The sequence below is a fragment of the Globicephala melas genome, chromosome 2, assembly GCF_963455315.2.
Source record: "Globicephala melas chromosome 2, mGloMel1.2, whole genome shotgun sequence".
In the NCBI taxonomy this organism is placed as follows: Eukaryota; Metazoa; Chordata; class Mammalia; order Artiodactyla; family Delphinidae; genus Globicephala; species Globicephala melas.
Window position 1 is genome coordinate 50,258,868 of NC_083315.2, and position 14,387 is coordinate 50,273,254.

General features: G+C 47.7%; 1 protein-coding gene across 4 annotated transcripts in view; it reads right to left on the reverse strand.

Annotated features, from left to right (window-relative positions):
- Positions 1–14,387, reverse strand: part of ADAMTS17 (ADAM metallopeptidase with thrombospondin type 1 motif 17) — a 350,614-nt gene that overhangs the window by 119,293 nt on the left and 216,934 nt on the right. For all 4 annotated transcript variants that reach the window (XM_030873117.2, XM_030873118.3, XM_060293908.1 and 1 more), the window contains one exon: positions 13,329–13,474. In XM_030873117.2, coding sequence (XP_030728977.1) covers positions 13,329–13,474 — 146 coding nt within the window. The remainder of the gene's footprint in view (positions 1–13,328; positions 13,475–14,387) is intronic.

Sequence of the window (14,387 nt, forward strand, 5' to 3'; positions counted from 1 at the left end):
GCAGTCTCTGTTGAAACTACTCAATTCTGCCACTGCTGGCCAAAAGCAACAAAAGACAATGTGTAAACAAAAGGGTGTGGCTATGTGCCAATCAAACTTTATTTACAAAACCAGTGGTGGGCCAGATTTGACCCATGGGCCATAGCTTGCCAGCCCCTGGTCTACATAAATGTGTTCAAGGAAACATCTGGAGTAGGAGGAAAGGCGCTGCTCATACCTCCATGCCCACCTCATACACCCCAGACAACAAACACCTCTCCCACCTGGGAGTGGAGGCAGCCTTGAGAGATTACATACGCTAGGGGCTCCACAGAGGGTTCTGAGTTTTGATCTCAAAGTTAGGGAACAGCAAAACCTCTCTAAGACATCTGAGAAGAGAGGGATCCTTTGTTTGTTTGCCTGCCCATAGTACCAGGGAGGCAGCTAGAGCTCAGGGAAACGACTGCATGGCATGCTCGGATAGGTGGAGCCTCAGACCACCTCCCCAAGAGCCCCAGGCCCAAGTGCCAAGTGTGGGTAGATGAATGTATTTCTGTGCCACAAACCATGGTGCAGAAGGAACAGAGAGGGGCTGGCCCTGATGAACCATGTGGACCAGCAGGAGGGACATCTTTTCTGCAACAGGCGAGTTGCACATCCCATGGCTGGGACCAGAGAAGAAATGGGTGAGGCAGAGATGCTCTATGGTAAGAAGTTGTGGGTTGAATTATGTCCTTTCTAAAATTCATATGCTGAAGTCCTAACCTCCAGAGCATCAGACTGTGACCTTACTTGGAAATAGGACCACTGCAGGTGTAATTAGTTAAGATGAGGCCATACTACAGTAGGGTGAGCTCCTAATTCAGTGTGAATGGTGTTATTATAAAAGGGGGAAATCTGGAGATAGACACCCACAGGGAGAACGCCATGTGAAGATGAAGACAGAGATTAGGGCGATGATTCTACACTCTAAGGAATGCCAAAGATTGCCAGTAAACCACCAGATTCTCCCTTACAGCCCTCAGAAGAAGCCAACCCTTCCAAACCTTGATTTTGGACGTCTAGCCTCCAGAACTGGGAGAATAAATCTGTTGTTTATGCCACCAGTTAGAGGGTTGTTACAGCAGCCCTAGGAGATGAATACAACAGACATCACAATAACCAGATGCATCCTCAACCAAACTTAGATGCGGACTCAGGGAAAATGGGGCAAAAACTCCTGAAGTGATGAGGAATCCAACATGGACTAGAATGGAGTGCAAAACTACAAATTAGGGTGTTGCTAAAAAAATAAAGGAAGCTACATTTCCTACACACCTTAGGGTATGGACTGAGATTTGCACATGTCATGTAATTAACTTCCTGAATTGTCATCAAGCTTTTAGTTTCCTTTTTAATTTCCTCCATCAATTGAGTTTTCCAGATTTACGTCTGACTGACCCTCATATACCAACTACCTTTATGTCTCACAGCAGGTAGGTGGAGAGTAGATTAGATGTGACATAAGAGAACTCCTGGATCCAGCAGAAAGTGCGCCTGAGAGGGGGCAGCCCATGAGATACCACACGTGCCTCAGGATGCTTCCCTCCTGAACTTATCCTCTTTCTTCTCCACGTCCAATCTTCTCCCACAGGCAAGTCTCCTTTCAGCCCCCATCTGGCTCACTGCCCCATCTTCCCCACTCCCTGATCCCTAACTCTCTGCCCATCCTTAAGGATACCTCCATCCTGCAGCCTATTTTTCTTTCCTACCTGGAACCTCTCCTGACCCGGCTTGGGTCTCTGCTATGCTGCTTATCATCAACCTTGTGAAATAGTCAGCTGAGTTCCTGTTTTCCTCTTATTCCTCTGCATCCTCAAGCAGAGAATCCTACACAGGCTGGTCTTTAATAAACAGTAGTTAGACTGAATTGAACTATATTATCAGAATTTATCTTAAAAGGATCAAAAGACAAAGTGATGTCAGGGAAAATGGTGGAGTAGGAAGCACCAAGAATCTCTCCACCTGTACCAAAACTGTATTGGCAAAAACTGCCTGAAGTAACTATTTTGAAACTCTGGAGTCTATCCAAAAGCTTGTAGCCTCCAGGAGAAAGCTTGGCTGGTAAGCTGCGGCTAATTTTGGTCAATTTCAACCTTGACTGTGGTAGTGGCTATCTGTACACCATGTCCCAGCCCCATGCCAGGTAGCTGTGCCTACATTCCTGGTGTGGCTTGCTGGAGCCAGGGTGGACAATAAGGACCTTGTCCTCCAAATATCAGAGTTCTGTGTTCTGACTGCTCAGTGCTGCTTTTGATTTCTGAGGTACGGGCATAAGGGCTGGCCACCACTGCGGCAATCCCTACCAGCTGCAGCCCCTACCAGGGAATTTCAGTGAGCAATACATTTAAAAAAAATTCTTTTTCTCCTTTTAGGAGCCAGATATTTAAGGATTAGGTTATTCAGAAGCAACTGCATATATGGGAAAATTTAGAAAGCCACTAGGTTTTCTCAAGAAGAGATGAAGGCTCAGAAAAGGCCAGAGAAGACCTTACACTTCTTCAGTTTGATCCCCAACACAGAGAAATTTTTCAGTAGCAAAGAAACGGTAAATCCGGGAAGAAGGAGGAGAAGCTGATTTCCAGAGGTAAATTGTAAGATTCAAATGTCCAGTTTTTAACAAAACAATCATAAGGGATATAAAGAAACAGGAAAGTATGGCCCATTCAAAGGAACAAAATACACTGGTAGAAACTGAAGGAAGCCCAGAGGTTGGGCTTACTAGACAAAAACTATAAAACAACAGTCTTTAAGATGCTCAAAGTGCTAAAGGAAGACGTAGACAAAGACAGGAAAATGATACATGAAAGAGTGAGAATATCAATAAAGAGATAGAAATTATAAACAGGAAAAAAACCTCTGAAGTTGAGAAGTACAATAACTGAAATGAAAAATTTACCAGTTGAGTTCAAAAGCAGATTTGAGAAGGCAGAAACAAAAATCAGGAATATACATTTGTTCTATGAATTTGTCCTATGAATTGAAATATTGAATCTGGGGAATGAAAAGAAAAAAGAATAAAGAAAAGTAAGCAGAGGGGATCTGTGGGAAACCAGTAAGGGGACTAAGATACACATTATGGGAGTCTCAGAAGGAGAAAAAAGGAGCAGAGAGCTTATTTGAAGAAATGATGGCTTAAAACTTCCTGAATTTGAAGAAAGACATGAATCTACAATTCAAATAGGATAAATTCACTGAGATGCACTATAATTAAACTGTCAAAGGACAAAGAGAGAATCTTGAAAGCAGCAAGAGAGAAGCAACACATCACAGACAAGAGATCCTCAGTAAATTACAAGCCTATTTCTAATCAGAAACCCTGGAGGCCAGAAGTCAGTGGGTTGATACATTCAAAGTTCTCAAAGAAAAAAAAATCTATCAACTAAGAGTTCTATACCCAGCCAAAACTGTCATTCAAAAGTGAGGGAGAAATTAAGATATTCCCAGATAAGCAAAAGTTGAGGAAGTTTTTTACCATCAGATCTGCCCTAAAAGAAATGCTTCAAGTTCAAATGAAAGGACACTAGATGGTAACTTGAAGCCATATGAAGAATTAAAGCTCTCCAGTCAAGCAGCATGATGCTAAGCTTTATCAGAACCAGCTACTAGAGAGACCCTAGAGGAGGGACAGGCTTTGTCTCTGGTTCTGATATGTGACTTCTCCCTGTAGGCTCCTGTGGCCTGTGATGCATGCCACCTCCCTCTAGGCAGCTTCCGAGGGCAGCTTCTGAGCACACCAACACTTTGGGAAAATTCTCAGCCTGGTCTCACATGCAGTTTCTCCTTTGGACGGTTTTCCCTGACACCACTAAGTGTGACTTCCCAGAGATTTCCACCAGTGCAGCACCTCTGCAAACGTCTCCCTCATCCAGTGGGCCCTGGTTGTACCCTCTCCCACAAGTCCAAGGAATTTCAGCCCTGGGTGTGTGTGTGAGGGGGGCACCCTCATCCGTATTTGTTCCTTCCTTGGGTGCCCTGCCTCAGACCTGAAGATAGGGGCTGCTTCCTGTATCTGCTCTTCCTGTGTCTCTAGAGTTCTTTACATCTTAGCAGCTAATTCCCCAATACTACAATCACCTGTTATAGCTAATGCTTTTTTACATTAAACTTTCCCTGTTCAAAAAAAAGACCAAAAGAGTTGATTTTTCTAGTTTTCCTTTGGGTCACTATTTTGAACAACATGGGAAAAGGGAGAAACAATCCACAAGCAGCATGATTTTCTACCCAAATCATCCCAGTTTCAATATGTTGATCTGTGGCAGGACCCTGCACTCAGCCCACTCACTCCTTAAGATGGTGTCAATAACATAGGCCATCTGAGTGTTACCATGACACCAGTGAGGGCCTCCTGGGTATACACTGGTGCTGAGACCACAGAAAGAGGCCCCCTATACATGCCATAAAGAAGACAGAAGAGAATCTTTGCAGGAGGAAGGCATGTCTGACAGGAAGGTCCACAAGTAGCTTATGAACAGAAGTTCTGGGGGAAGACTTGGAGGAGGGGCCAGCTTTACCAAGGAACCCATGCTAGGTGAGTGCACCAAGCTTGAGTTGTATGGACACAGGGCCTTCAGGAGATGCTGTGTTGGGGCTGCAAACACAGGCAGGAGAGATCACCCTCCCAAAGTCTGAGGAGCAGAGGGCTGGGGTTCTCACTTACCCTGAGTTATACAGTGTGGATAAAATACAAAGCACCTAGGAAGGCCAAAATAACAGAAACCAAGCTTGACATGGCTAAAATGAAGGATGGTTACCATAATAGGATTGGTGGTAGAATAGAGTCGTCTGTTTCTGAGAGCTGATGTAGGTCCATGACCGACGCTCAGCCTTTCCCACAATGGCTGGAAGGGCTCCAAGGCTCCATGAGGACCCTTGGAAATGCAAGGGGAGGTGGCAGCATATTGAAATCTCATCCTTGAGGACATAGGTAAGAACAGAGGCACTTTCACATTAACAGTGATCATACACTAATATGCCCAGAGGGCTTACACTCTGCCTGCTCTCCATAACCGTTACCTCATTAAGTCGGCACAAAGAATCAGAAGAGGGATCCTCACTGCATCCTTCAGATGAGGAAACCAAAGCTCCAATATGTTAAATGACGCACAGGGGGGAAGTGAGTGGTGGAGATAAGAAAGTGTGACTCACAAGTGCTCCTGGTTGCAGCAGGAGCAGGTTAGGGATGGGGGCTATCCACTGGCTCCTGTGAGGCGAGGAATGCCAGCCTCACCCACTGAGACAGGCATGGGGGGTTTGATGGATTTTCAAGATGCTTCTCCAATATCAATCCCCAATTTCTATTTGTACTCTATCAGGATTTTCTTAATATGAACAAATTACAGTTAGGGGAACCACTGTCAGAAACCAGTGTCAGAACAGTGTCAGAACCACTGTCAGAAACCAGAAACCAGTGCCTGCGCCGGTCAGGCACCACAGTAACCACCTGCATGAGTTATCTTACAACACGAGGTCCTGGTAAGGGATGTAGAACTAACAAGCTACCACCATCCAGAAGAATTCGGGAAAGGTCAGAAGGAGAGAGGAGATGCCATTCCATATGTCCTGCCAACCTCCCAGAATCCTTCTCGCTGGAATCCATCTTGGCTGAGCAATGCATGTGCCACCAGGAAGGACCCTGAGTCAGAATGATTGGCCAGAGACAACCCGGAAACTAATCCCATCACCCTAAAACCCAAGACTGCGAGCCACGTGGCAGAGCAGTCCTCCTGGGTTCTCTTACCCTGCTGCTCTCCGCCTGGGCACCCCTTCCCAATAAAGTCTCTTGCTTTGTCAACATGTGTGATTCCTCGGACAATTCATTTCCGAGTGTTAGACAAGAGCCCACTCTTGGGCCCTGGAAGGGGTCCCCCTTCTTGCAACAGTAGGAGTTTAGACATAAACCCAAATGACTGGAACAGGCAGGTCACAGGAAAGGATATCCAAGTGGCAACTACAGACACAATCAGATGCTCAGCCTCACTGCTTATGAAAGAAACGCACAGGACAACCTCAACAAGATACCACTACACACCCACCAGAACGGTCAGAGTGGAAAAGACATACAGCACCGAGCACTGGGGAGGCTGGGGGCAGGTGGAAGCTTACTGCTGCTCAGGGCAAGGGGATGGCATGGCCACTCTGCAAACCAGGCCCTCACCCTGTCACACACGCACCAGGAGCCAACACGCACCTGCATGCATGCCCAGCACATGCGCTCCACCGTGATGAGCAATGCTGTGCTGGGAGCCACATACTCAAGGGTAGGTGCCCTTTCTGCACATTACACCATCAGATAGATGTTTAAAACAAGGAAAAGCATAAGGTAGAGAGGCTGGGGGGAGAACCCGGAAAGCGGAGAGAAAATTCGGAGAGAAAGCCGAGTCCCTCTGAGCTCCTGTTGGGTAGGACCGGCTCCTGCCAGGTGGGTCCCAAGGGCCCCAGGCAGACCCAGCACAGTGCAGGGAAGCACGAAGGTCTGCTCAGATGATCAGCATCACAGACAGCAGGTCTGCCCTTTCCCTGGATGACAGGCAGCATTCAGGTGGAAGGAAGAGCAAGAGGCAGCTGAGCAGCAGCGCTTTTGGGTTTTTTGCTCTGCTCTATTGAATGAAGGTAGATCAGAAGATAAAGCCACCACAGTGGTTAAGACCCGCTCACCACCCGGAGACAGGGTGACTTCAGCGTTTCTGCCTCCTGTTCTTGCACCAAGAGCTCCGAGGAGCAAGCAGGGCACAGCCGCGGGATCAAAGTGCTGCAGGGCTACTAATGCCCCCGCAGGGCAGCCGCCGTCCTAGTGTTAAGGCCTCCTCTGAAAAGCACCAAGTAACACATGGAACTTAGGCTCAAGTGCAGAAAACTGTGATTTTTAAAAACTGTCCCTGTGAGTACCTGATACGTTAAAAGCACACGTATGGGGGTTTCACTGTGGAAGCAAAAAGCCATTACAGGAACATAACTTCACTCCCCAAGGTCTTGGGAGGAGGTGGGCTGCTTTCCTTCCTGATGCTCAGGGCGTGGACACTGTGTGGTGACCCTAATGCACTCCTGCTTCTAAGATCCACTCACCTCCCCATCCTTCCTGTGCAGAGCTGGCTTTTCACACAAGATCAATGGAGCCTTTTCTCCCCACCCTACTCCTCAGCCATCCCCCAAACACAAGCCTCCTGATGGGGTACCAGAACTCACATTAGAGATGAACTCTCTGCATTGCAGTCTTTTGGCAAAATGTCCCACTGACAGCGACACAAATTATGTCAGGAAAGGACAAGCTTAGGAAGCTGGATTAAAAACACAGATGGTCCCCAAAGCCTTGATGTTAGTTGGCAAGAAATAAAAATTCCAATAGCTGTAAAGACCAAGACTAGAGAAAAAAATGGGGGGACTCTTTTGCCAGTATTTTGGACAGTGAATAAACCAGCTGCAGAAGATGGGAAAGGTGCCAGGAATATAAAGTGAAGGGGGTGGGGAGAGGGTGGTGGGAGAGTTCCAAGTAGGAGATGTACATAGCAGTGAGATTTGGACATTCTTGGGAAATCTCAAGGCAGTGAGCCTGGTGATTTAAGGAGTGAGCCGGGAGAGGACGTTGTTTTGGTCAGAGCTTGGCTTGGGGCCTCCATCAGCTGTGCTTTGTAACAATCACCACCTCAGCCCATTCTGCAAAAGCAGGCTGACAGCTACTGCCTGGACTTCAGCAAACCCTCTCTGCTCCTGCATCTCCCTGGGAAGGAACCAGGACTGCTGCAAAGCTGCCCCCCAAGGCCAGCCCCTTCTCTTCCCGTTCACCTGGGTGGTTCCATGAAGGTGAGAAACCTTGTAGAAAACTACAGGGGAAAAAGAGCCTGTTGCTTCAGAACAGGAAATGGAGCTACACTGTTATTGCAAAAGACTGGACCGACTACCAAGGCATAACTATGATAGGAGCAAAAACATATTGTTTCTCTCACTTGGAATAAACAAAGCCAGATTATGTTTGGAGCTTGCTCTTGAGATGGCTCTGAGCACCTCTAGCTGTGAGCACAGCCGCACTGGGGCAGGGAAGGCACAGGTGAAGATGGCCCTCATGCCCAGGGGCACCTGGACCCCATTCCTGGCTGTTCACAGCTTGTGGGCCTCAGTGAGGCTAGATGGTGCAAGGGAAGGGGCCTACCTGGTGACCCACCTCCTTGGCATAATAATTCACAATAACCTTTGTGTTTTTTAAGGAAAGACAATATTAGATGTGTGTTTTGCAGCACTGGAAGATCAGAAAGTTCGCTTTTTCTCAGCAAGCATGCGTCTAGACAGTCAGGTGGTCAAGTACACATTACAGAGGGCTGGTCTGCTGTGGGCATGGAAGGAAGATGGGGCCCAACAGCTCAAAGGTCAGTGGGGGAAGACACAGTGAAAACAAGTGAGCAAATGCATATGAGTAATTATAAATCATTATAATACCTGTAACGTTAGGAAAGGGTGCTGAGAGAGCGTGTAGAGCAGGCACCCACCTCAGGCAGGGTGGTCAGGGGAGGAGACCTGTCTGAAGAGAAGACACAAAGAGGGCAAAGGAAGCCTGGAAGAGGGAAAGGAGCACCGACCCAGGTCCAGAGGTTGGGGCGTTGTGTCTGACAACAGAAAGGAGGTGCAGTAGGTTGAATAGGGTGGTGCCTTCCCCTGCAAAGACAAACCCACCCAGAACCTGCAAATGTGACCTTAACTGGGAAAAGGGTCTTGCTAGATATCATCAGGATCTCATAATTATGAGATGAGATCATCCTGGATTAGGGTGGCCCCTAAACCCAATGGCCAGTGTCCTGAGAAGAGAAGAGGTGGTGAGGAGAAGCACAGAGAAGACGTCCACATGAAGGCAGGGGCAGAGGCTAGAGTGGTAAGTCTATAGGGCAGAGAAGGCTGGCAGCCACCAAGGGCAAGGGGACAGGAGAGCAATGGATTCTGCTTCAGAGTTTCAGGAAGGAATCAATCCTGCTGACACCTTGACTTCAAACTCCTGGTTTCCAGAACTGTGAGAGGATAAATTTATATTGTTTTAAGACACCAAGGGACTTCCCTGGTGGTGCAGTGGTTAAGAATCCGCCTGCCAGCGCAGGGCACACAGGTTTGATCCCTGGTCTGGGAAGATCCCACATGCCGCAGAGCAACTAAGCCTGTGCGCCACACTACTGAGCCTGTTCTCTACAGCCCGCGAGCCACAACTACTGAAGCCCATGAGCTTAGAGCCCGTGATCTGCAACAAGAGAAGCCACCGCAATGAGAAGCCAGCGCACCGCAATGAAGGGTAGCCCCCACTCACCGCAACTAGAGAAAGCCCACGCAAAGCAACGAAGACACAACACAGCCAAAAATAAATAAATAAAAAATAAAATAAATTAAAAAAAAAAGACACCAAGTCCTGGTAATTTATCATGGCAGTCACAGGAAACTAATACAGGGGCCACGGTGAAGAGCATGGATTTCATTCTAAGTGCAGCGGGGAGTGAACAAAAGGGCTGAAGCAGGAAGAGGTGTAATTGGCTTTACTGGTAAGTGGATGTCTCTGGCTTTCTGTGGAGAATGAATTTGGGGGCCGGGGGGATCATGTGGGAAGCAGGGAGGCTGATGCTGATCGTCCGAAAGGACACTGGAGCCTCGCCACTGGGTCCAAACCTGACCGGCCGTTGCCCAGCTGTGTGACCTGCAGCAAGTTACCTAATCTCCATATGATTCAATTTTTAACATGTGCAAAGGGGACAAAAAAGACGCCTCTCCCTTATGACAAATTTAGGTGATTTACTATGTGCAAATGTCTAGAAGGGAACCTGGCACCTAGACAGGGCCCTGTGTGCCCTGTTCTTATCATTATCAGAGATGGAGGAGGAAGAGAGGGGACAAGGGGCCATGCATGCACTCAGGGGCTTTGAACTCGACCTATGCAACAGCTGGTGGTGCTATTTACTGAGGGGGACGTGGGCTGGGAGGGGTGTTTGGGGGAGGAGAGATAGCAGCTTAGGAACCATCAGGTTTGAGGTGTCCAGGAGAAAACCAAGGGAGTTGGCGGGACTATGCCCCTATAGGGGGGCGGGGACTTTATCCAGTTTTGCTTATCTTAAGTGTACACCAAGCAGGGTCCCTGGCCCTGAGTTAGGGCCCTGTGCAGGTTTACTGAAGGCCACATGTTGGAGAGGCATCTCCGAGGAGGGTGTTCTCTCTCGGGTCCTTCTCCAGTTGCCCTGCCCCACGGGGTGTTGCTGGAAGACTTCCCTCCTGGAGATGTGTCAGAGCCCACAACCACCTGATGTGCTGAGACGCATAAAACCCCTCAGCTGTCTACATGCGGTAGTCCTACAGAGTCCCCATTCCTCAATGATAAGATGTAGGAAGGGGACAAGGAGAGATGAAGTTCATGACCGCCAGTTGGGGGCCACCTGATAAAGCAGAGGCATGGAAGAAGGTTTTTAAAACAACTTTGGGATTTCCAGAACAGCCTCTTTATGGGGCCAATGGGCCTGGAGGGGTGGGGTGAGGATGCAGCATGGGAAATCCCATGGCAGTACAGGCCAGGGTGGGGGGTATGTTCACTCAGCCCTCTGAACTCAGGGGTCTTTAGGAGCCTCCTATCACAAAATGCCCCTGTGCCCAGAACAGAGAAAGCAGCTGGGGTGGGGACAATGGGCAGAGCCGAAGCATGGTTGGGGGGGGGTGCGCCTTAGCCGACGTCATCTTCACAAAACACAAAATCAGGTCCCATGAAAATTGTGCCTAACACATTTGCTCAGCATTGATAACATCTTATTCTTGCAAGGATGCCTTCACCTAAACACAATCCTATTGTTGACCATCTTGGGACACAGAGTCCTTCCAGAGGTATTTAAAGGGTCAGATATTCCCCTACTATGACATTTACTGGGTGTCACCTGACCTGGGATGATGTATGTAATGTGCCAAAGGAGAGCAGTCCTTGGCCAGAGCACCTGAGCTCCAATCACAAACATGAAGCACCCATGACAGCCACAGCCTTTGCAAACTGTGCTCTGCACTTAACAAATCCTTTCTCCTCTGAGCCTCAAAACAGTGCTGCGAGGTAGGAGGTAGGGCATGTGGTCTTGCCCCTGTTCTTCTCCTGGTGCTAATATCAAGAGGGGCCGTGTAGTAAATACAAATCATGTACTTTACATGCATTCCCATGGATTTTTCCAATTTTTAGATGGATAGGAAGGTAACAGCTGCCTGTTGCTATAAAAAGTGGCCCTGAGGGCTTCCCTGGTGGCGCAGTGGTTGGGAGTCCGCCTGCCGAAGCAGGGGACACGGGTTCATGCCCCGGTCCGGGAAGATCCCACATGCCGTGGAGCGGCTAGGCCCGTGAGCCATGGCCACTGAGCCTGCGCGTCTGGAGCCTGTGCTCCGCAGTGGGAGAGGCCACAGTAGTGAGAGGCCCGTGTACTGCAAAAAGAAAAAAAAAAGTGGCCCTGGGATTTGAAGACTTGTCTGTTCTGGCTTTGAAGCCTGGCTCTTCCTACTATACCATGCCAGCTCCCTGTAAAGGAGGAAGCTGAGGCCCAGAGAGAGAAGGGTCTTCCTTGAGGTCACACGACCAATAACCAACCAAACTGGGCCCAAATCTCCAAACCATGATTCCAAACCCAGAGCTCTCTTCTTTGGGCGAGAGGTGGAACTATTTTAACATCATCACAGAGAAATGGAAAAGCTGAAGCCACTATTAACCTCTCACCACTTAGCTAAATAGGTTTTCTAATCATCTACCCATCTATGATGGCAAATTTTATGTACCAACTTGACTGGCCATGGGATGCCGAGACTAAAAATTCTTCCTGGGGGTGTTTGTGAGGGTGTTTCCAGATGAGATTAGCATTTGGATTGGTGGACTCCTAGAGCAGTTGCCCTCCCCAGTGTGGGTGGGCATCACCCAATCCACTGAGGGCCTGATTAGAACAAAAGGCAGAAGGAGGCCTCACTGTTTGGGCTGCGATGTCTCCTCTCATCTTCTCCTGCCCTTGGACTGGGATTTACATCATGGGCTCCCCTGGTCCTCAGGCCTTCAGACTCAGACTGAATTATACCTGGGCCTTCAGCTTGCATGTGGCAGATCACGGAATTTCTCAGCCTCCATAACCATGTGAGCCAATAATAAATCGTACGTATATGGCTATTGGTTCTGCCTCTCTGGAAAATCCTAATATACCACCTATGCTTTTAATTAAGAATTCACTTCTAAAAGATTAAATACCTACCTACTACCTGTCAGGCACTCTGCTGGGTGCTGGAGGGAAAAGTTTTAATAAGACAATACATAATGCCAATGCTTACAGCACTACCAGAAAATACAGTGTTCCTGACATTGACTAAACTGTGAGCGTAAGTTTTCCTTTAATCTGGAGGTTCTCAGCCTTGGCTGGTCGTTGGAGTCGCCCAGAGAGATTTGGCACATCTGATTCCTCGGCCCCACCTGCAGAGTTTGTGATTTAATTGGTTTGGGATACACATTGGACATTAGAATTTTTAAATACAGGAGAGGTTTGCTAATTATTCATCAATACGATTTAATTGTAGATATAAACCATTTCCTTTTAGTCATAATTTATAACTTGCTCATTTTCAAAACTTAATGTGATGGCACACTAAATGTAAAACAGATAATTTAAAGAAATATTTAAAATGGGAAATTTCAAGAGAAAAGGAGAAAAAATAAACCTGTGATAAAGGAATTATTACAGTTTAGCATAAGATCTAGCCCTGAGTTTTTTGGAACAAATGTGTAGAGGTGAACAAGGATTATGGCATCATCATAGTCAATAAAAGGAAGCCTATGAGGAAACAAAACTAAAAAACTATTTTCTGTCAAACAGTTCTAACAGGACAGGTGAAAGATATTTGGATACAAAAGAGTGGAACCCACAAATGCTTTGCAACTTATCAACAGCCAGGCTGCTCCCAGATTAGCATAACCAATTTGAAGGTCAGCCTCACTTTTCCGAAGGTCTGCCAGCTTCCCTGGGATAACCCTTGTCTAAGGCAGCCAGGAAGCAGGCCGGGAGGGATTCTCTTCCAGCTGGATGAGAAACGGTTCTACCAGGGCCCATGCAAGGAAGGGTAGCCAGCTCCCCACAGGACTTACTGCATCTCTGTTACAGAGAGAGTTCTGTTTGAGCTGAGATGCCATCTGATGCACACAATGCCCGGCAACCTGGACCTTCGGTTCAAGTTCACTTTCCTTCAGCTCAAATCAACAGTGGGAGACAGACCCTGCTCTGCAAGGCAATGCGAGCTGCAGTTTGGAAACCCCGATCCACGCACCCTGGAGAAGGCTGGTCAGGGGGACTTACGGAGGGTTGTCGCATTTCCTCTGCCGGAAGCGGGCTCCCGTGCCACACGTGCGGCTACACATGCTCCAGCTGCCCCACAGGCTCCAGTCTCCATCCACGTGCTCCGGGATGGGCGTCTTGTTCACGCACTCCCCCGCGCGGCACCACTGAAACACAGCAGGGCAGCAAACCTGCTTACTCACTAAAAACTGAGATCCCCTCCATGTGAGAAAACACCACGCCTCCGAAACCCAATTTTTGTTAATTTACACAAAAGTAGACTATTTCGGGGTGTGTAAGTTTGCTAACTCTGGTGACATTGGTGACATTCCTTCCATATCCAACCTGACACTGCTATGGCTCTGGGGTTTGGATTTTGCCCTAAACTTCCACGTGAATGTGTTTAGTGGAGGTTCTCTAAATTCCCAGAAAAAGGATGAATTCACATGGCTCATGGAGAAACCTATCTTCTGCAAACTGTTTAATGTGAGTCTCTTTCTGAAAGGCAGTATTTCCTGGCTCTGTAGTTTTGAACCTCAGGGCTGGGATTGGTGCTTGGAGATGATACAGCTGGTGCCACGTGGGAGAACCTCGGCTCTTTCTGAGGATAAGAGAAAGCCAATCCTCGAAAATAATTTCCCAACGTGTGTGGCACAAACCCTGGGGCAGGAGATGTGACTTAATGGTCCTGATCACAGCAACTCTTTCAGTTCGTACAATAAGACTAGAGAGAAAGCCTTAGGCTGTGGCTGCTGGTCCTGAACACCTCTCCTAACACTTGCCAGTCTCTCCTGTTAATGAAGATCAGGCTGAAGACTGGCGCTCTTAACCGCTAGTATTGTTCTCATTAAAATCATCTTACGACAGCCTTTTCTGCACGGCAAGTGATCCTGTTTTTCCATTTACGGTCTACTGATATAAAAGTTTTAAGTAAATTCACTCATGTGACAAAAGGAGTTAATTTAATAAAAATATTGAGTAAATGATTCCTGTATAAGAAAAACAGGAGAGAGCTGAACATATCCCTCTGTGCCTTAAATGGGTTCCATGGAATTTCTGGGGTGGCCCGGGGGTGCTTCA